Source organism: Giraffa tippelskirchi, chromosome 7 (assembly GCF_054371585.1).
Source record: "Giraffa tippelskirchi isolate mGirTip1 chromosome 7, T2T-mGirTip1v1.2.pri, whole genome shotgun sequence".
Lineage (NCBI taxonomy): Eukaryota > Metazoa > Chordata > Mammalia > Artiodactyla > Giraffidae > Giraffa > Giraffa tippelskirchi.
Genome location: NC_137281.1, coordinates 27,016,601 through 27,039,282, shown reverse-complemented (window position 1 = coordinate 27,039,282; position 22,682 = coordinate 27,016,601). Strand labels below are relative to the sequence as shown.

Sequence of the window (22,682 nt, the reverse complement as noted above, 5' to 3'; positions counted from 1 at the left end):
TCTCCCCGCTCTCTCATTCTCCTCTGCTCTCATTCATACTGTCAGACTTCCTTTTATTTTTTTCGGTTTTTGATTCTCCATCATAGTGTCTTCTTTTACATCTTCCTCATTCCTTCTTTACAGTGTAAATAGAAATTAAAAACACAGAAAGCAAAACAACTTTTCTTTCCATGCTTTTACCAAAAATATATTTTAAACAAATAGCAACCTCTGCACAGCCCTGACCAGAAGGGGAACTCTAGCTGCTGATGACTGTTTTTGTCACTCATTTGGAGTCATCCCATTATTAAAATAATTTTTTTTCTTTTACTTCACTGAAGTTTTTTAATTTATTTTTTATTGGAGGATAATTGCTTTACAGAATTTCGCTGTTTTCTGTCAAACCTCAACATGAATCAGCCATAGGTATACATATATCCCCTCCCTTTTGAACCTCCCTCGAATCTCCCTCCCCACCACACCCCACTAGGTTGATACAGAGCCCCTGTTTGAGTTTCCTGAGCCATACAGCAAATTCCCCTTTGCTATCTATTTTGCATATGGTAATGTAACTTTCCATGTTACTCTTTCCATACATCTCACCCTCTCCTCCCCTCTCCCCATGTCCATAAGTCTGTTCTCTATGTCTGTTTCTCCATTGTTGCCCTGTAAATAAATTCTTTGGTACCATTTTTCTAGATTCTGTATATATGCATTAGAATACGATATTTATCTTTCTTTTTCTGACTCACTTCACTCGTATAATAGGTTCTAGGTTCATCCACCTCCTTCCCATTATTAAAATAATTTGAAATTACTCTTATTCCAAGACAAAAGCTGAAATACCTTTTTCACAAAGTATTACTGGTAGGTTAGTAGTGATTTATAGATATATAATTAGGATTGATTTTTCTCAGTGTTTCTTCATTGCTCAGCCCCTTTCTAACCTTCATTGACTGAAACCAGATGCTTATATTACCATCTCTGATTTTGCAGAATTGATCTGTCCTTACACTACATTTAGCATTGATTCTGTAGAGAACATAACTTGTTTTTCTGATGCATATGCATTCGGTCGCTCTTTCAGTCTGTACCCATGTAGCATAACATTACCCTGACTAGGTAATCGAAAGGAATGTGCCAAGATGTAGTCAGCGTGTAAAAATAGTTAAGGTTTGCTAGAGGAATACATCACAGTTTGTAAGAAAGACCACAGAAATTAGTGTTACGTTTTCTTTTGTTTGAAAGTGAATAAGGCAATGTCATTTCTGTCTAAACAGCATAACCTTCTTGAGAAATGACGATAAAACTGGAGCTTCCGACTAAACATGATTTTACAGCACAGGTGTGACTTGTTGAGATGTTTCACTGAAGGTCAAGGATGTTCATTCCCTAACAGCTATTTTAGATCTTAATAGTTGAAATCAGAACATTCAATTTTTGGTTGTTTCCCAAAACTGACAGACAGTGGACTATCAGTTGGTGACAATAATACAGGATTCCATTTAGCTAAAGGTGGCACAGGTTAATTGCAGTCAGTCCTGGTTGCTGGCATATAACAAAGGTGGTTAAAGCAAAATCTAGATGAAAGATGATGGTGGCTTGGACTAGGGTAAGAGTGGTAGGAATTAGTCAGAAGTGTCACAGTCAGGATTTACTTAAATGTAGAGCTATCAGAATTTGCTGTTGGATGTGAGAGAAAGACATGTTGAGGGTTTTTTGCCTAAACAACTGCTAAAATGGAGTAGCCTCTAGCATAGGAAAACTGTTGCTGAAGGAACTAGGTTCTATAAACAGATGTTTGTGCTTGACTGACATTTGTAGTCACTAACGAACACTTACGGAAGAAAGGTGCACTGGAATTTGTGAGAGACAAAGTAAATATTATGTGTGGATCAAGCGGGGGGCACTTATATTAAAACTGTATATTTCATGTTGATGTTTGGTAGAAACCAACACAATACTGTAAAGCAATTATCGTTCAATTAAAAATGAATTTTAAAAAACTGTATATTAGCAGAGTGTGTCATGTACAATATGTTCATTCTTAGATGTTCTCTATTATTTCCCATAGTTTAAATAGAAACATTTATTCTAAAGTGAAACTTGAAATCCTCAATATTTATAATTGTCAAGCCTCTTAGTTGTTTAGTATTGTTGTAAAGATACTTCTGGGTAAAAACAAGTGCACCAAGGACTCTCATGTCATATTTTTTTGAGACAATACTTTATCCATAGTAATTCTGAATTTTATTTCTTGGTGAAGAGATTTCTGGTTAAAACCCAGATGGCAGAGATAGAATACAGTGAGAGATGAAATTCACTACTATGTTATATGATTAACAAGCCATATATACTTCTTATGACTCAGTTTCTTTATCCATAAAATGGATAAACAGTAGCACCTGTGTTATAGGTGGTTGGCAGGGATTAAATTAATTCAATTAATTCACCTATATGAATTGCCTAGAACAGTGCACAGCATATAGTTAGTGCTCAATGGATGTCAGCTTTTTAAAAAATATTTATTCATATGTATATTTAATTGAAGAATAGTTAATTTACAGTGTTATATTAGTTTCAGGTATACAGCACAATGATTCAGATATGTATATATTCTTTTCCCTTATAGGTTATTACAAAATATTGAGCATAGTTCCCTATGCTATACAGTAGGTCCTTGTTGGTTATTTATTTTATTTAGTAGTATGTAAAATGTCTGCTGATATTAAAAGAGAAAATGGGAGTTTGCTTCTAAGATGATTGGATAGTGTGTTCAAGTTAAACCCTTTAGTCCCAAAACTATAAATATAGGATTTGTTGTTCTTTTATCCACAGTACATATTTTGATAATGCTTTTTTGCATATAATGAGATTTTTATTCTTGGTTTTTAAGGAAACTATAGCAAAATATTTCATACATAGTTTGTATTGTTCTTTTTCCTCTTAACATGTGGCTGAAAATTTGTTAGTTGCAAACTTTTCTTATATGTGCTACTGTATTTTATATTTATTAGCACTTTGATTTTCAAAACACATTTTCACCCTAAATTATAATTTTGTCATTGCAGGCAAGAAGACAACAAGACCCTAGTCCTGGTTCCAGTTTAGGTGGTGGTGATGACCTCAAACTTCGCTAATTGGTGGCACAAAAGATGTGGCCCCATCTTTACATATTCATTGTTTCTAGTCTGCAGAAATAATTAAAAGACCAGAAACTGTGATAACTGGAGGTACTACGGTTTATTTCTCAACCTTAGGCAGTAACAAGACATCACAGACTGCCATGGTTTTGCACTATAATACCTGCATTTCTAATTTTGTATGCATGTAGCCAGTAATAATTTGAAATTTTTTTCTATGCAAGCTTACCTTGTTGGCATTATTTTAGTGAGTTGAAACTATCCACTTGTAAAACTTTTTTTCCCTTCATTTTAATTTAAAAGTTCATGTCATTTTTAAAAAGTCAAGAAATTAAAATTTTTACCAGAGGGTTTTTTCCCCCTAATCAGTTGCTCTAGTTTTTTTTTTGGTTTTGGTTTGTTTTTTTTTTTTCAGTTTTAGATGTGTTGGTTATACAGCTTCATTTTAGATAAACATTCTTGGCTTTTTGTTTTGTTTCCCCTGTTCCTTTTGTGTTTTTATAGTTTATGGCATTTTAAAACTGCTGATGGTTTGCATTATTTACAAGCTAAAAACCTTGTAGCATAGAGCTGTCTGCCATGCCTTCTAACACAAAGTTTACAGTTGTTAAAGTTGCAGTATCCTTTTAAATGTTGATAATCAGCTCCTTTTCTTTCCTTTTTAAACATAAAAAAAATTTTAATTGGTATTAACTCTAGTCTGCCCCAGATCATTTTAGATTCTGTTCTATAATCATGAGTTTGTATGGAGATATTCTCAATATTCTACTGAAATGCCTAAAGAAGTCACAGGCTGGCTTCTGTTTTATTCAGGGATTTTTTTTTTTAAGTCAATCAGAAAAGGGATACTGGAGCTTCTTCATGTATGTAACAGCATATTAAACTGGAGACAGTGATGAATCAGCTACAAAGGTAATATTGTATTAAAATCATGTTTAAGATAGCTGCTTTTATGTGTATTTTATAATGCATGCTTTTGTAAAAAACAGTGCTGAGTGATGAAAGGTTAGTCTTAGAAAATGTACATTTATGCAGAGGGTACATTTTCTCCCGTTAACTATTCTGGAGAAAAATTCACAGGTTATATATATATGGTATTTTCCAAAAGGACTATTAATAGAACCTTTTGAGATGAATTAGTATAAGAATATTTTTTAAATAGGCTCATTGTCAAATTGATTGCAGCTTTTTTTTTTAATACAAACTGGAAAAAAACATAAGTCATTTGGCACCTCCTTACAAATATTTTTCATGGTTACATTCATTTAATGTTACTGCATTTCTGAATTTTTGCAAAAATGTATTTTATCATAATAGAATGGCATTATTATAAAGAGTTTGAAAAAACTGACATGGTCAATTCAGAAAATGAACTGAAGTCTGAATAAGGTCATTGCATTTAAAACATATATACACTTGACTGATGAGGGAGGTGTGACTTTCAATGTATATAGGTCTTATAATTCATAAACATATCCTGTATCTCAGAATAAAAGTATGTGTTATATATTTGAAGTCATGCATGGTAAGGCGTGTGTTTAAATCATTATAAACAATATGCATCATAAAAGACCATGCTGATCTTGTGTAACTAAGTACTATGAATGAATTGGTTGGATTTTGATATTGTGCAGCTCACATGTTTACACACTCAGTGCCCTAATTTCCCTTGAGGGAATCGCCTTTTAAATGGTCCTTCCAGTGCTGTTTTAAGGTTACTTTATCACAGAGCTCCTTGGTTTTTGACTCTGCACTTAAATTTTGTTTTTTTTTTTAAAACATGATGATGGCACATTTTTTCTATTGCTTCTAGCTAAGGGCTTTCAGTCCACCAGTAACTAAGATCAAACGTTAATAAATGTTCATGTTACCATCCTGTAAATAACGGGATTGTTTTTGTCATTTAGCATTGTACTGCTTCCATCTGTCTTAATGCTGGCATTAAGATCATGAGCCCTTTTTCTCCAGTAGAGCAGGCTTTGAAAACTACTTTTATTAAGTTATTGATGCAATTTGATATTTTTCCATAATCTGTATTTAAACAAAATGACATCATTGCATCATCTTTTCTAAATTCATCTCCATTAAAACTTGCCTTAAGCTACCAGATTGCTTTTGCCACCATTAGCCATATTGTGTGTTTGTATGTTTAATTTACTTTCACAATAAACTTCTGTGTAGTGAACTTCTGGGTCTTGGTTCTTCATTAACAATAATCCAGCAATTTCTGTTCCAGTGTTCATTATGGCACAAAAATTGATTTTGTATCTGAACTATTCTTGCATCCTGCTATTTACTCTTAAAAAACAACAACAACAACAACAGTGGCATCTAGTGGTCATTTCTGTTAATTCCAAAGAAAACCTTTAATGTAGGTAACAGAAAGAAGACTAACTTCCCAATGTATATTCTAGTTTTCAAAAAATCTGCCTTGATTCACCGAGACTATGAGATATAACTATAGAGTAGTCATGTTGGAGGGAAGGAAGAATTCCAGAAGTTACACATCCAACTAACTGCCATCTTTCAAACTATTCATTTTAGGAATATACATTCAGTTTGACTGTGCTGGTGTCATATCAGACATTCTTAGGACTTTTCTTGGCATTTTCCTACACCAGAAAATTAAACCATTTACTTTAGAAGCATACCTTAAGCTTGATCATAAGAAAATAATTATTCACCACCAGACTTATTGCAAATAACAAATACCTTTAATGCTGAATTGATACCATGAAGCAGAATTCCAAAGAATTTTTCTGTGAGAGTTAATTTCAAAAATTATTTGAGCTGTAGCATCACAGTTTCAGTAATTACCTCTAGAAACAGGTATTTGGATATGTTAGTTTGGGGCTACCTGGGAGAAGAAATGCCTTGCTTGATTTATGCCTCATTTGGCACTGGGGAGATTTTTCAAGCCATAAGAAGCCATTGTGTGAATTATCTATTGGTGCATAACACATTGCCCCAAAACTTAGCAGCTGACAATAAACACCATCTCAGTTCCTGTGGGTCAGAAATCGAGAAGCAGCTAAGTCCAGTGGTCTGATCCAACGTCTCTCCTGAAGTCCGATTGTCATCCTGGGCTATATAAGACAACTGTGGCTGAAAGATCCTCCCAAGCCCACTCCTGGTCATTGGATGAATGACCTTGCATGGTGTTGGGGATGGAGACCTCCTTCCTTGGCACATGGGTGTCTCTATCGGGCAGCTTATGACTTCGTAGCTGGCTTTCCCAGAGAGTGATCAAGGAAGCATACATGCCTAAGATGAAAGCTACATCTTAATAACCTCATTTGGGGCTGCCGTACTCCATGTATTAAGTAACTGGGTCAGGCCCTCACTGGAAGGGAGAAGTACTGAGCTTCATCTCATGAAGGGTGGGGTGTCAGAGTCTGTGAACATGTTTTTAAAACCACCACAGTCATTTTGCCACATGAGTATATTTACAAGACAACGTTGGTGTTTTGATGTCACAAACCTTCTTTAAAGTTTAAGACTGCAGTCATTTGCGGGTGTATTTCAAGGCATGATTCTCCTGGATAGCATTAGTTCCCTTTCCTGCATCGCCACCACATATATGTACATAACATTTCAAAAATATTCAAGTAGAAAATTACAATTTGTAGAGTAGAATCATAGGTGAAAGTGGCAGTTTGGTTCGTTTAAATGTAAGATAACTCGAAAACAGTTACTGTATTAGTCAATCCTCAGCTTCTGGCTAGAATAATTTAAGAAGCTTAAAGTCATTGGCCTTACTCAGGTTTTAGAAACATTGGGAAATGTGAGAAGATAAGATACAGGCATAAATTTTTGGTTAGAGAAGATAATGTACACCCATGAGTGGTAGATGCTAGCTAAGTTTGGCTATCGAGCTTTTGAGATGTGGCTACTAAAACCGAGAAACTGAATTTGTTTTCTAATTTAAAAACTGAAACAATGTTAAATATTTTTTTGTTATAACTTTGGGGAGGACTGCATTTCATGTTAGCCTTTGAAAATCTTGTTTCCAGGTTGAAGTACACTAAAATACCAAATATCAAAAATCTAATACAAAAGAAATAAGGTTAAATTTACTATTTTACTACGTATTAAAATATACACTGTTATATTGGGTTAAATAAAAGTAACTTTATCTTTTTTCCTTTTTAATGTGGCTAGTAGAAAATTTTAAATTGCATGTATTGGCTTGTATCAATATTAACATTATAAGTAGGCAAAGGACACAGATCATACTTATTTTCAAAAGGAAAAATAAGTTTTAAAAAAAGGAAACTATTGAGCCTCACTATTACTGTTTTTAAAACAAAGTGTGACTATTTTGCCTCCTAGGATCATTTAGGGAAGAAATGTATATCCAGTGCCCCAGATAGTAAAGTGAAAGTCGCTCAGTTGTGTCCGGATCAAACCATGTCTCCCGCATTGCAGGCAGATTCTTTATCAGCTCAGTCACCAGGGAAGCCCAAGAATACTGGAGCGGGTAGCCTATCCCTTCTTCAGCCTATCTTCTCAACCCAGGAATCAAACTGGGGTCTCCTGCATTACAGGAGGATTCTTTACCGCTGAGCTACCAGGGAAGCCCCAAAATAGACATGGTCTTTGCCCTCAGGGAACCTATGATCTGACTCAAAAACGAACCAAAAGACAAAATACACAACTTGTATTGGAAGTTGTGGCTCTTATGGGGCACATCTAACTTGGTCTGGGTGGTCAAAAAGACTTCCTTGAGACATTTGAGCTGAGATCTGACTGTCAGCATGACAGAAGTATTATAGGTAGCATGGCAAGTTTGAGAAGCTAAATGCAGTTGAGTGTGACTGGTGGGTGCTGCAGTGAGACGAACCTGAAAGGGTCAGCAGGGGCCAGGGTGAGGGTCACCAGCAGTGCTGGATGGACTCTTCCAGTCATGATAAAGTCCCTGGACAACTCCCAAGGGCAAAGAGGAAGCCAGTGAGGGGTTGGGAGTTTGAGGGAAAAGGTGTTTAATAAAGCTCATCTTGGTTGATAGAACAAGATTAGAAGCAGCAAGTTTGTCCCATTGATAATATGGTGACGCAAGAGGAAGATTAAGGGGAGCTTAGCAAGCATGAAAACACTTCAAGTCAGAGAAAAAAGTACAGGAGGCATAACTGACAATTTTTTCTTACCTGGATAAGCTGGCTGTGTTGCCTAAAACTCCTCAAATTTTATTGGCTTAAAGAATTATTTGCTAAATATCCATCAGGTCAATACCTGCCCATTGACCTAGGCTGATACAGCCATCACGGGAACATTGCCAGCCATGTGACAGAGCCAAGACAGTGTAACGAAAGGGGCACTGACTTTTAATTAAAACTGTCAACCTGAAACTTGACACATGCATCTTCAGTTTTCATTTCACTGGACCTAGCAAATCACAAGGGCCATGCTCAACTTCATCTGGACAGAGAACCACAGTCTACCTTTTGCCCAGGAAAGAGAATATCTATGACTACTACAGGCCACCCTTTGAATTCTTAAATATTTAATTTTCTTTTCTTTCCCTCTTATTCGCAATGCAGAAATAGACGTAGAGAACAAAGGTATGGACACCAAGGGGTAAGGCAGGGATAGAATGAATTAGGAGATTGGGATGGACATATATACACTGCTGCTGCTAAGTCACGTCAGTCGTGTCCAATTCTGTGTGACCCCATAGACGGCAGCCCACCAGGCTCCTCCGTCCCTGGGATTCTCCAGGCAAGAACACTGGCATGGGTTGCCATTTCCTTCTCCAATGCGTGAAAGTGAAGTTGCTCAGTCGTGTCCAACTCTTAGCGACCCCATGGACTACAGCCTACCAGGCTCCTCCGTCCATGGGATTTTCCAGGCAAGAGTACTGGAGTGGGTCGCCAGTGCCTTCTATGTATAAAATAAATAACTGATGAAAACCTACTGTATAGCACAGGGAACTCTACTCAATGCTCTATGGTGGCCCAAATGGAAAGGAAATCCAAAAAGGGGGATATGTATATATAAACATATAATTAATTCACCTTGCTATATGCAGCAGAAAACAACACTGTAAACCAACTAACTACAATTTTTAAAAAAGGGAGGAGGGTCCTGTTAACACATATATATATTAGCCACTTCCCTACTGATGGGGTGGAGTGGGTAGCCTATCCTTTCTCCTGCGGATGTTCCCGACCCAGGAATTGAACAGGGGTCTCCTGCATTGCAGGTGGATTCTTTACCAACTGAGCTATCAGGGAAGCCTGGACATCTTAATGACTCAGTTCTATTCTTTTGGCATAGGATGCTGCAAATGGATAGCCTTCTCCATGTTTATTTTATTGTCAGTAGCAATGACCTCAAGTTTTGGTAGAATCTCCCATGTTACATCCTACCAAACCAGTTGAAGAATTCAGCATGTCACTCTCTGCTAAAAACATTCCTCCAGGGGCAATATAATGGAAAGAATTTGAATTCTACCGCCTCGGACCAAAAGGCCTTCAGCCTCTCTGGGCCTCTTCCCCAACCCCACCCCCTACCCCCTCGCCTGTAAAGTGAGATAGGACCAATCTTGCATCCCAGAGTGGTTGTGAGAATCCAGAGATTCCGTCCATGAAGGGTCAGCTTCAGAAGAAACCTGGTTGTCTTTCAGTTTTAGAGTATCCCAGGGCATTGGCCAGAAGCTCTGGCTGAAAAGGCTGGAGGACACCCTTCTCCCGACTTGTAAACGAGGAAACAGGCACAAAGAGCACCAGAGGTTTGATGAAAACCACACAGAGCTGGCGACAAGGCCGGTGCTCCGGCAGAGTCTGAGCGGCTGCCAGCAGCCTTCGGATTGCAGCCCTCGGGGCAGCGCACAGCGGAAGGTGGTCGGCTAGGAGGTCGGCTACTTAGCTCCTCTCTAACCTAGTCCGCTCTCCCAACTCCCCCAGCAGCCCCACCCCCGTCCCACCCCAACACAAGTACTCGAACCCACTCCTCGCTTGCTTTGAGCTCGACCCAAGCCCCAGAGGCCGCAGGGAGAAGAAATCACAACTAGAGGGAGCTGCGGCCAGCGTCATTCTGGCCCCAACCAGGAGTGGTACGGCGCTGGCGCGTCTTGAGCTTTGAGGCTCCACGTCCTCCCTCCCGGCTGGGCCTCAGAGGGTGCGCTCTCGGAACTCGCCTTTTGCGTTCAGTGACTGTGAGTGGGACGTACATGTAGACGGCAGACAGGTTCTGTATAGCCATGTCACATGTATGTGTTGCGTGGTCACGCACCCTTTTGTGAAACGTGTTCACTGTGGTGTGCCGATGTCGGGGCGCACGGAGTGGGATGCTCCTCATTCCAACAGCTCCCGCACTTCCGGATGGTTCTCAAAGGCCTTTCTGCTTTTGCCCGACTGTCGCAACCGCCTATCCGGAGTTTGCGCGGGAGTGACTCCGCCTTATCCCCGCCCCCCACGATTGAAATCCCGCCTTCACCCCGCCTCCGCCGCACTTTACGGCCCCGCACGCCACTTTTGCTGCAGACGCTCCTGCTGCTGCCGCTGCCCCAGGCTGCTGCCGGTGAAGTGAGGTGAGGTCAGGTGAGGTGTGATGTGGGGCCGGTAGCGCTGGCGACAGGGTAGGGGTGGAGAGCCGGGACGTCGAGGGCCGGCGCGGGTGGTGAGTCACCTGCTGCTTTGTTTCTTAAGCTCCGGTCCCTTCTGCGCTGCCGCAGGGAGGCCGCCCCGGCCCGGCGAGCCGAACCAATGCTGGATCTGGAGGTGGTACCCGAGCGCTCTCTGGGAAACGAGCAATGGGAATTCGCGCTGGGTGAGTGTGGGGTCTTCCCCCACGACCCTTCTCGCTGATCCTTACTTCTTTCCCTGCCCTTCCCACCTCTGGGCTCTGCACCTTAATCCCCTGCGCCCGCGGCTCCTTGACTCTTTGGGACTCCAGTCACTAGATACCGGCCCCGACCTGGCAGCCTGTCGCTCTGCGGGGCCCTGACGCCCTTGCATCAGGCCTCGGCGGGGCCCCTCCCGAGGCAGTGCTACAGTAATAATAACGATAACAATGGCTGACACGCCCCAAACATTTACCTAGGGCCTGACCCTGTTCTCCGGTGCATGATTATATCAGGTTGCCTCCGGGGGGAGGCCTGAGGGTCGCTAAGATTGTTATTTCTGTACCCATTTTACAGACCAAATAGCTAAGAAGTGACTGACACTCTTAAATACCGCCCCAGTAGTCCATCTTTCTTTGCTTTTCTGGGCCTTGTGTAGCCTCTCCGGAAGGAGAAACCTAGGCACCGTTCCCATCGTCAGATACTGCGGAGCTGGTCAAGGGAACTGAGGAGAGTTTTTGTGTGTTAAAGCAACTTCTGACTAGCTTCCTTCTCGTTTTTAATGTGGTCGATGTGTGGTGTAATCCTAAACCCAGACCTTAGTGGAGAGAGTGAAAGGTTGAATGAAATAGGAGTTTGGGTAAAGTAACATTTGTTTTGTAAAAATGCAGGTCGGGCATTTTGTGGGATTTGGCCCATGTTTTCCCCTTTTCCTCAATGTCGCTACCTTTCTGTGTACAAGTATTTGCATTCAGTAACCCCAGAGTGTGTTTACTTTTATGTTCCAGCACTAGGAAGAGGGGGTGGGGAGCAGGTGTTTGTGCTGTTTGTTTGTGCAGGCCTGAACTTTTGTCATACTAATTTGGGCTACTGGACTGAGTCAGCTGCTCCACTGGGCTATAGCTTATCCTTGAATCTGGAAGACTCCTGTCTATGGAGATAGGGTAGGTGAGAAACTGCAGAACAAATTTGCTAGTAGGATTCTACTGGTGCTCAGTGTCTCTGTAAACTGAACAGCAAGCTGCCTCTGGGTTATAGGAGCCAGTTTTATTGAGAATTTGCAGTCACCTTCTCTCATAACATAACTGGTATGAAACACTCCAGCTTCTTGTGAAACACCAAGAACCTGATTGAGAGGCTAATGATATCATTGCCTCCAGGCCCATTTGTTTTGCTGATGCTGTTTGGCTTCTAGTTAGGAAAGAACCTCCCCTAAACACAGCTTCTCATCCCAGGACTTCACAGGCAGAGTGAAAACTATGACTCTAGCTTCAAACTGTGCTTGATGGTGTGACTAGGTTGTGTATCTACAAGTACAGTCTCTGGGTCAAAAGTAGTGAGTAGGATATCATTTGAAATTTCCAAAAAATGAGGTGGGAGAGTAAGGTTTCTTCTGTCAACTGTTGTTTTGATACTTTAACCCCTACTCCTGCGTTTGCCAGTTTCTAGGAATCAAGGATTTGTGTAGTTCTTTCTGGCTGTCTGAATACCAACCACAAATAGTGAAAAAAGCGTTTCTGTATGTTGGGCCTAGAACTGAACTTTGAGGGAAAGCTCATACAGGGAATAAACCTGATGATCATCAACCTTGATGATTCCTTTTTGGGTCTTGAAAGTCTGCTCTCAGAGGGAATTCCCTGGCAGTCTAGTTGTTAGGACTTGGCGTTTTCACTGCTGTGGGCTGGAGTTCAGTCCCTGGTTGGGGAACTAAGAGGCTGCAAGCTGTGCAGCATGGCCAAAAAAATCCACGATTTTGTATTATGTCTGCTTGAGAGATGGTCACTTAACTTCCCTAAGCTTTTTATTAAAAAGTAATTTTCCCTCTTTCTCAGTCTTCTTACCAGCCCTTAACACATTTAAGCAGTAATTTAGGCTGATAGGTAGGGATAGGCCTAAGAAGTGGATCTGTGCTTTAGAATTATATTATCAGGCTAAAGTCACCACAACTCTGAGGTTACTTCTATTTGCCAGGTGAGAAACAGGCTCAGAAAGGTAGAGAGGATCAAAAGAAGCCTAGCAGGGATTTCCTGCTTCTCACTGCTCTGCCCTTCTGAGAATGGGCTCAACTTAGTCTCCAGATTTCTTTTTAGCATCTGTGCAAAGGCAGATGGATCCAGTTCTTGCTTTCATCCACCTAGCATCACAGTGAGGAGCTGCACCCAGCTTTTTGGGTGCCTTCCTGACCTTTGTACTGTTGGGAGATTAGGGAACAACACAGAGATAAGAAAGCCTAGGCAGAGAGGAATCTTTTGAGGGTACCACCCTGGCTTGACCAATGGTGGAGTAAAGGCAGTGCAAACTTAAGTGTTTTCAATGAGACTTACAGAATGTATTAGCGTGGAGACATATGTCTAAATTTGTTTTTAAATTAATCTTAAAAAATAGATAACTAATAAAGACCTACTGAATAGCAGAGGAAATTCTCAATATTCTATAATGACCTATATGGGAAAAGAATTTTTAAAAGAATGGCTATAGATATAGATATGGATATATGTAACTGAGTCACTTTGCTGTATAGCAGAAACCACAACATAAAACTCATTGTGAAGATGCCCAAGCTGTGTAGATTTAAAGAGTGAGTGGACAGTAGCCTTCTCTGAGATCACCTTGTTCCAGAGAGACTGGGGGCTTACTCTGTTGAAGGCTCATTCTGTGGACTTGGCTTACAATCATTGAAAATTGAGTAAGAAGAAGAAGTCATATGCCCTGAAGAACTTAGTCTAGCGGAGGGGAAGGGTTACAGAAATAGTTCATTTTATTATTTAAAAAATAGTTTATTTTATGGAAGAGACTTGACCTGACCTGAGAATTCAGAGGAGGATTCCTATCAATCTATAGGAGTCAGAAGCCAGTACTATTCCTGGAGCCAGTGAGCACCAGGAAGGCCCTGTCAGAAGTCTACTGCTAGATTTCTCATCTACACTTCCATAGACATAAATCTTCCAATCTGTTTTTTTTTTAAGTGGGAAAGATAGATGGGTGGCGGGGGGTGGGGGGTGCAGTGGGAGCTGCAAGCAATTTGGTATTGTAATTGGAGCGTGATGTACTAGTGGGAGATCAGTTCCCCAGATTCCTTGTTTTTTAGTTACCTACCTGGGACACTATCAGAGAGACTCTGTTCAGTGGGGAAAAGGATGTCTATTAGTAGTGTGTTTCGGGCATGGGTTTAGGAAGAAAATTTGGAGAGATGGGTACGGAAGATGAATCTAGAGGTTTCTGGCTTGAGTGACTGTGTAGATGTTAGAGATATTGAGATCCAGAATACAGAGGAGAGGGCAGAATGAAGAGAAAATTTAAAAGTTGCTCTTTTATCTGTCAGCTTTTTATTTGCCTTTGATTTATACAGAAAACAGATTAAGATGTGAGTCAGAAACTAGCTGGTTGGATACATGAGGGATGGGCAGAAGGAAATATTGTCCATCATCGAGACCTGGGGAAGTCGGAGGAGCAGCAGGAGAGAGTGATACTGATGGAGAGAGGATGAGAATTCTCAGAGGGGGAGGGTGGTCACAAGGGCTAGAGGATCTAGGTATTGTACCTGATTGCTTTGTTTCACTCATTCAGAGCTCAGCAGATACATAGAACCACTTACTGTTATGTTGGGCACGGTGATTGAGTGCTGAGGATACAGCTGTAAGACAGACATTGTCTCTATCAGCAAGGAGACATAAAGAGGAGACTTCAGTTCAGTTCAGTCGCTCAGTCGTGTCCGACTCTTTGCAACCCCATGAATCGCAGCACGCCAGGCCTCCCTGTCCAACGCCAGGCCTCCCTGTCCATCACCAATTCCCAGAGTCTACCCAAACCCATGTCCATCGAGTCGGTGATGCCATCCAGCCATCTCATCCTCTGTCGTCCCCTTCTCCTCCTGCCCACAATCCTTCCCAGCATTATGGTCTTTTCCAATGAGTCAACTCTTCGCACGAGGTGGCCAAAGTATTGGAGTTTCAGCTTCAACATCAGTTCTTCCAATGAACACCCAGGACTGATCTCCTTTAGGATGGACTGGTTGGATCTCCTTGCAGTCCAAGGAACTCTCAAGAGTCTTCTCCAACACCACAGTTCAAAAGCATCAATTCTTCGGCGCTCAGCTTTCTTCACCGTCCAACTCTCACATCCATACATGACTACTGGAAAAACCATAGCCTATCAGCAAGGAGACATAAAAAGGAGACTTACAGATAAATAAATGGGATGGGAGGTTTGATTCGATAAGGCAGTCAGGGAAGTGAAGTGTGAGCCGAGGCCTAAAGAGTAGAAGAGCTAGCTATGGGACGAACATTCCAGCAGAGTGTCCAGAGTTAATACAAAAGCCTAAGGTGGAAAAGAGCTTGACGTGTGCTGGGAGGCTTGGTGAGAAGTGGAAGGAATGATGGAGGTAGACAAGGTCCAGAGTATTTAGGGCTCTTGGGTGAGGGCATATTGTTTGGGTTTTATCCCCCTGTAATGGGAAACTCTTGAGAGTTCCTTGGACTGCAAGGAGATCCAACCAGTCCATCCTAAAGGAGATCAGTCCTGGGTGTTCATTGGAAGGACTGGTGTTGAAGCTGAAACTCCAATACTTTGGCCACCTCATGTGAAGAGTTGACTCATTGGAAAAGACCATAATGCTGGGAAGGATTGTGGGCAGGAGGAGAAGGGGACGACAGAGGATGAGATGGTTGGATGGCATCACCGACTCGATGGACATGGGTTTGGGTAGACTCCGGGAGTTGGTGATGGACAGGGAGGCCTGGTGTGCTGCGATACATGGGGTCGCAAAGAGTCGGACACGACTGAGCGACTGAACTGAACTGAACTGACTGAATGGGAAACCACTGGAGGGTTATAAGCAGCCTAATAATGAGTAAGGTGTAGGATTTGTAGAGTTTAGAAGACGGATCATATCGTCCACACCCTTTGGGTGGTTAGGTAACTCTTCAAGCTAGAACAGTTCTCTGGTTTCTTTGCCATATACACAGTTGGTTCCTTTTAGAGGCCATTTGTAGCTTTCCTTTACCAGCAGCTGTGTGACAACCGGTCATCGGTGGCTGCTTTGTCTCCTCCAGGTGGGTTACTCCTGAATGACTCAGGACCCAAGATTCCAAGGCCAGGAATTTGATGTGGTTAGACGTGGAAGAACTCTCCCACAAGAAACTGGTTTGTGCCATGTGGTCTTCTCTTTCTCAGCACCTGAGATTATCTGTCTGGCCCACATGGATGTTTACCATTCCCCCTGGGAGAGAGGGCGTAGATGCTCCTCGATCTCTGGAATGCCAAAGCTGAGGATTGAATGCATCAACTTGATCATATTCTAAACAAACATTAAGTCTCTACTATGTTCCAGGCCTTGTGCTATAGAAGGCTGGGAAGTACCTTAAGGTCTGGTTTACTCCAGCTTTCTTCAAACTGTAGAATGGGCCATTGAATAGAGGCAGGATCGAATCATCGTTTAAATGTAGATGGGCCACACATTTTTTTAACCTACTGCTTTCTCTGTGAACTCTTCTCTGCACATCTCTCCTCGAATCAGAGGTAAACCGATCTTGAATGTGAGCCACTGTCCTGGCCCAAGGTCATGTGGTGATCTCTCTTCCTTTCTCTTATTACCTAGCCCATAATTCTTCAGTCTCACTAAATAAATGTTTACTCAACAGCGACTATGTGGGTCCCCAGTGCTGGAGATCCAAAGAGTGGCGAATAACAGTGAATAACACAGACACTGTCCTTGCACTCATGAAACTTTGTCTTTGGATTATTTCTGTGAGTTTCTTCTTGTTTGAAACGTAATACACTCCGTGGAAACATACTTTTTACTCTTCCCCATGAGTCCCTGGGCTTCCCTGGTGGCTCAGATGGTAAAGAATCCACCTGCAATGCGGGAGACCTGGGTTCAGTCCCTGGGTTGGGAAGATCCCCTGGAGGAGGGCATGGCAACCCACTTCAGTATTCTTGCCTGGAGAATCCCGTGGACAGAGAAGCCTGGTGGGCTACAGTCCATAGGGTCGCGAAGAGTCGGACACAACTGAGCAACTAAGCACACATGAGTCCCTGGAATCTTTGAGGTGTCGTTGGAATTTCAGTTTCTTAAACTGGGGCGGGGGGGGCATATGTAAATTTGTTTATAATGGGCCAGGAGTTAAAAAATCAAGTATTAAGATTTAGAGGATGTTTATGGGTTGATAAGTGAGAATCCAGTGAAATTCCAGGAAGTCTTTTCTATTTACTCCCTCCCCTTATACAATCCGGTTATTCTCTTAGTGCTTGCTGTTAACTTTATTCTCTAGATCTTACTGCTTATTGGGCTTATTAAACTTTTATTTACTCAATATGTCCGTAGACCTTAGTGGCCCCCATTCCCACCCCTGGCTTTACTGCAAGGACTCATGCCTAGTACACTGATAGATGTCAGTTAATGGATAGCCCAAGTAACCACACAGGTGTCCTTGCTTTATTTCAGGAATGCCTTTGGCTCAGGCGGTGGCCATTCTTCAGAAGCACTGTCGCATCATAAAAAATGTTCAAGTTCTCTACAGTGAACAGGTGAGTGGTAACTGATTTGTTTACTGAAATAGCATCCCTAATCAGTGACTCACCTCTGGAGGCTGATGCTCTGGGAGATACTGACTGGCAGGGATTCCTAGGTCAATGTGTTTGAATGGGAGTGTCTTCAACACTAGTCACTTACAAGTACATTTTCTTTGATTCTGAAACATTTTTAGTTTTGATCATCTAGTGCTGCCAGAAGTTTAGATGAGCAGTAATAATCAGACTTGCTTTTTGATTATGTTTGACTTACCTACAGGCCCTTAAAAGGGGAATTTTTCGGTGGGAGGTCACTTCAGGGATTGTCTGGTCTTCTAGGGCACTTCCCTTCCACTTTCATGTTTAAAATATCTTTTCTGCTTTGTTGATTGCTTTGGTTTGCATTCAGGATTGTTGCAGTGCAGATTTCTAGCTAGCAGAGCATCCCAGACTTGAAAAGAAGCAGGTATAGTTCACCCTTTTAATAAGAATGATCTGATAATATGAAAATTGAAAAACATTGGCTCCAAATTAATGGACATGTTTTACTCTTCTTTCTTTTGTCTGACCTGTGGTGATGTTTATTAAATGTTGTGCCAAGAACTACCCTTATAGTATAATGTTGTACATGCCTCCAACGGCCTTTTCAGTTTCCAGAAAGAGTATATTTTGGGTTAGCACTAGTGCAGAACTTTCTGAATACCAGTATTTTTTAAATTAGATTTTATAAGTAAAGTTGGAAACATTTTTATAGACCTTTAGAAATAGGATTCTTCTTAACTCTCTAAAAATACCACCTCTTTGGAACCCATGGTTCTTCAAGGACACAGACGTTGTGCTGCCCTACGGAGCAGCCTTTGTGGCGCTCTGTGTGTCATAAACCTCAGGATGGTTTTGATCCTGCACAGGCTACAAGATATTCTCAGTGCCTTTTCTGAGACCTTTTAAGTACCAGTTTGATGATTTTAGTTCCATTTGTTTCTATTAGTTTCTGATCCTAAAGCAAATGGCAGCTTATTTTTGACATGAAGGTGACTGAGACTTCTATGTGGCTTCCACGTTTGGCTTAGTGTCAGAGTTGAGCGTGTTACCTATACCCAGACATTACATTTTATAGTACTGTGCACCTCCGTCAACCTAGTGAGGCCCATGTGAGAGGTCCTTCTGAGACAGAGAAGGCTTAATTTCCAAGCAAGTCTTTGGAAATTCTTGTGCCAACCACAGGACTTGTGGGAGTGGGCAGAGGTTCATGGAGCCACAGTGCCAAAGTGGTTTCTCTTTGAAGAAAAATGAAGAATGGTGACTTTTCTTCTTTTTTGCAATCAGATCATACCTAACCTAATCTGACTTTCAGCATTAGACCATGAGGGAATTACTCAATGACAAGTAGCAGCCATCAAAACAGGGATAATGGGTTTGCTGCTTGAGCTTGTAGCCATCTGTACATTTAGTTCAATCAGATTTAGTCACCCAGGATTAAATACAGTTGAAAGTAGTCTTTAAACTTTTTAACCAATTTTTTTGAATGAGGCTTATTTCTTATATCACTATCTTGTCTGTCATTCCAGTCTTTGGGTACAAATAGTTGTTCTGGCATTAATGAAGCTAATTTCCCCCAATGTCTTCTAAGCAGCTGAAACAACAGGGTTTTAAATCCAGACCTCAGTTCAGATCCATGCTTTCCCCATTTCTTGGTTGTACAGCTGTGGCAAGTTAATTACCAGTCTGGTTCTCCAGATGGTTTCCTTATAATAGAATAATCTTTTTATGAGGATCAAGAGGAAATGGCCTCTCAGAGCTCTGATACGGTGCTTCTTAAATGTGGATCCTATCCTTGTTGCCCTCATTCCCTTCTTTTCCCATTTGTCTCTTTGCTTCATCATTTGGCCCCATTAAACATTTCAGAAATATCTTGTTTCCAGCAGATCACACCTTGGAAATTAAATGTGCATGTCAAGTAGATCCCATCTGAGAGGGAAGAGATTTTAACAACTAACAGAGACAGCTTTATTGAACTGGGAGGACCTCCTTAAACACCACATAGCACATGTGATTTTGGTTCTGGAGATATAAAGTACTAATAAAACATTGATTATGAGGATGATTTGCTTGCTTTTGAATACTGCTTAGTTATGTCCTAAATTGTAGCAATGCCAAGGGAAAAATGATAAGATCTTGGAAGTGTGTAAAGAAATTCAGATACTCCAAACAAAGGTCTTTAAAGATGCTGAAATGTTGCTTCATCCTGTTTACCACCGTGGAATAGCTCTCTCAGAAATAGAGGGAGAATAAGTGACCTAAGGTGAGGTTCATTATTCCATTATCTTACTTGAGTCTTATTGGTTTTAGAAAAACACTCATACAGACCTACTGGAAAATTAGAACATTCTTTCTTCTGGTGTTTGCCAGGCATAATGGAGCCACCTGGGCCTACTGTCTTGTGAAGATCAGTGGGGTGGAGGGGAGTGGACAGTATGAACTAATTTCAAAAAGCTCTTTCTAGAGAATTTTTCCAGTGAGGCCCACACCAGCCGGGGCACCTGGCCTTCTAGCCTATATCTATCTCTGACAGGCACCACATTCAATCACTGGGCCTACCTTAAGAAGCTCTATAAAGAGAGAAACTTCTCTAAATCTTTTTGACAGCTATGTGCCAGTTTTAAGAAAGGACAGGGTTTTGAACGGTGGTGTTTTTCTTCTACTGTTGGACAGCGTGGTTCAGGGCAATGGAGAGTCTTCAGACTTTGAATTGATTGCTTTGCAGCAGAAGCAGGCAGGTGGGACAGACTCCAGGAAAGAGTATTATATCCTGAGTGCTGTGCTTGGTGCTTTCTGGTCTACTGTCCCTGTCCTCATAACAACCCTGGAGGGGTAGGGATGATGGTATTCCCATGAAAAAACAGAGAAGTTTAGAGAAACACTTAAGATCACCAGCTCACCAAGTCTCAGGCCCAGCTCTGTCCATTGCTCTGCTGCTGCTCCCCTCCCCCCAGGACTCAGAAGGGGCAAATATAGAAATGACTCCTTAGATCTCAGGGTTTTACGGAAAGAGGCACATGTGACACGGGATGGTGTGGGGAAGAAGGGAGGAGTCAGAGTGTCATTTCATACATAATCAGATCACAAGGTACTTCTTTGTCCCAGAATATGATGCAAAAGAGTCAAAGAATAAAATGTGTTTCCTTTGAGTGGTACAGACAGCCTGGGAGTAAAGGGACATAGGTTCATCTAACATGCACTGACCATTACTTGCTGAATTTGGATCCTGGTGAGGCCTTTTACAAGGCTTGTATTTCTCATCAACTACTCTGTAGCTTTGACAGCAATAAATAAACCCATGCTACAAATATGGACCCTGGACCTGTGAAAGAAAATGGCCTATATACCCACATAATTTTGACTTTTCTCCCAGGTAATAACTCAAAGCCTGGAAAAGAGGCTCTTTTCAACCAATATTATGAAGCAACAGCTGCAGACTAGAAGTAGAGGACACTGAATTCACAAACCAGTTTCTTCTGGCTTGTAAACCTCTCAGCTGTCTATACTTAGATACTCCCTGTGCACTGCATTTATGTTGTAAGGTTTCAAATTCAGCTGGTGCTGATGTGTATACTTAATTGTTCAGAGTGTGTATTTATTTATTATTTTGTTTTTTGTAGTCTCCTCTAAGCCATGACCTCATCCTTAACCTGACTCAGGACGGGATCAAACTACTGTTTGATGCTTTCAATCAGAGACTTAAGGTAACTATAAATGACAACTGAAGTTTCATGTCAGGCTGGTTAATGTGTGCAATTGTGGAATGTTTCTGAAACTCCTGAGTGGGAGTAGGCTTGTGGTTCAGAGACAGCCACAATATAGGAGACTGAAGCTGTGCCTGTCCCCCTAAAGAGAGAAGCTGGGGGTAGATTTGGATGGTTGGAAAGAGGCTGGGAGGGACTTCAGTTCTGGGCTCCAGAGGTTAAGGGGAAAGAGTGTTGAAGATTTGGAGCCTGCTGTAGGGAGCAGGCTTTTCTGTGTTGAATAGGAAAATGAGAGGAGGTAAGTATTTGTCATAGATTATCCTGAGTCTTTAAAATGGGGCCTAACTGCAGAATAGAGCTGGAAGACTTTAGTGGAAGACTTTAGTCAGATTTTTGTATCTTGCTGTTTTACTTCATTCTTGGGTCAAACAATAAGACTTGGAAGATGAAAAATGGAACCGTTCTTCCTAAAATGCTGAGGGCTTGGACCTTAACACTACCATCACTGAGTTGATTCTTAAATCCCTTTAAAGAAATCAAACAGCTTGCTGGTATGTCTTAATTGGAATTCAAGTACAGTTTACTAGCACCTGTTTCAGACCAGGATGTTTTTAATGTGCTGTTTACGAATGCCTGGACATGATAGGTTAGTCATGTGACATCCGACTCATGCCTCAGTGTCACAAGATTGAATGTGGCTCGGGGCAGTGGCATGCCAGAGCTGTCGTCCTGGTTAGCTTATGGAGTTGCCTTTCCAGAAGGCTTGGGTACCTCCTACTTCTCACCATCCCATCTCAAGTGAGCTGCTGAGTTCAGAGAGCACATGGAAAAATAACCTGTATATGGAAAAAGAATTCTTCGTTTATGTTACCTTTTCAAAAAGGAGAGTTTGATGTGAACACTCTTATCCCCACAGCACCCTTGCCTCTATAGGCTTAGTCAACCTGGCCTACTGACCAGAAGCCCCACACTGGGAAAGGGCAGAAGCTGGTCTTCAATGTGGCTTCATCACAGATTGGGGGAAATTAATCTCTAAACACCTTTACAAAGAGCCATTTGTCTTTAACTTGGTAAATCCACTGTAGGAAACTTAACCCAAAAAGATTAATGGGGAGGGTAATATTGCCAGGTATTTATAGCAAGGCTTTTCATAGTAATGAAAAGCCGGAAGTAATCTAAATGGGCAACAGTTGAGGGTAGAAAGGCGGCCTATGGCAGAATTTCAGCATGGTGAGGAAAGTATATTTAGTGAGCACTTAGTACCTGTTAGTCACATGGCTGAGTGCTTCCCATGCATTTCCTAATTCAATCCTAACAACCCCGTGAGTGGTACGGCTTACTAGTGAGACAACAGAGGGACAGAAGATAAGCAGTCTACCTGACACCAGGCTTTTAACTGTATTACCAGAGCATAGCGACTGTCTGCTGGGAATAGAAATGGCTTAGGTTCTGTTGATGAATGTGGGAAATAAATGGGATAAAAGTGTGTGAGCATACTATGCAGAAGTGCAAGGAATTCAAAGTACC

At 41.5% G+C, this 22,682-nt stretch overlaps 2 protein-coding genes and 1 long non-coding RNA gene across 19 annotated transcripts in view; 2 read left to right on the top strand and 1 right to left on the bottom strand.

Annotated features, from left to right (window-relative positions):
• The window catches only part of CBFB (core-binding factor subunit beta), a 49,037-nt gene extending 43,730 nt beyond the window's left edge, over positions 1 to 5,307 (top strand). For all 12 annotated transcript variants that reach the window (XM_081513255.1, XM_081513259.1, XM_081513261.1 and 9 more), the window contains one exon: positions 3,051 to 5,307. In XM_081513255.1, coding sequence (XP_081369381.1) covers positions 3,051 to 3,119 — 69 coding nt within the window. In that variant the 3' untranslated portion in view covers positions 3,120 to 5,307. The remainder of the gene's footprint in view (positions 1 to 3,050) is intronic.
• Positions 5,308 to 9,413: 4,106 nt separating this feature from the next.
• Positions 9,414 to 11,057, bottom strand: LOC145514687 (uncharacterized). The gene is made up of 2 exons (XR_014060301.1): positions 10,974 to 11,057; positions 9,414 to 10,861 (listed from the first exon to the last, which is right to left on the bottom strand). It is a non-coding gene; the product is annotated as an uncharacterized LOC145514687 (long non-coding RNA).
• The window catches only part of PHAF1 (phagophore assembly factor 1), a 25,144-nt gene continuing 13,064 nt past the window's right edge, over positions 10,603 to 22,682 (top strand). The window contains exons 1-4 of one of the 6 annotated variants that reach the window (XM_081513191.1): positions 10,603 to 10,653; positions 10,798 to 10,892; positions 17,348 to 17,430; positions 21,072 to 21,155. In XM_081513191.1, the coding sequence (XP_081369317.1) occupies positions 10,829 to 10,892; positions 17,348 to 17,430; positions 21,072 to 21,155 (231 nt within the window). In that variant the 5' untranslated portion in view covers positions 10,603 to 10,653; positions 10,798 to 10,828. Of the gene's footprint in view, positions 10,664 to 10,771; positions 10,893 to 11,759; positions 11,850 to 15,955; positions 16,048 to 17,347; positions 17,431 to 21,071; positions 21,156 to 22,682 lie in introns of those variants that run through there. The other 5 variants (XM_081513193.1, XM_081513195.1, XM_081513194.1 and 2 more) reach the window with 5 other exon arrangements.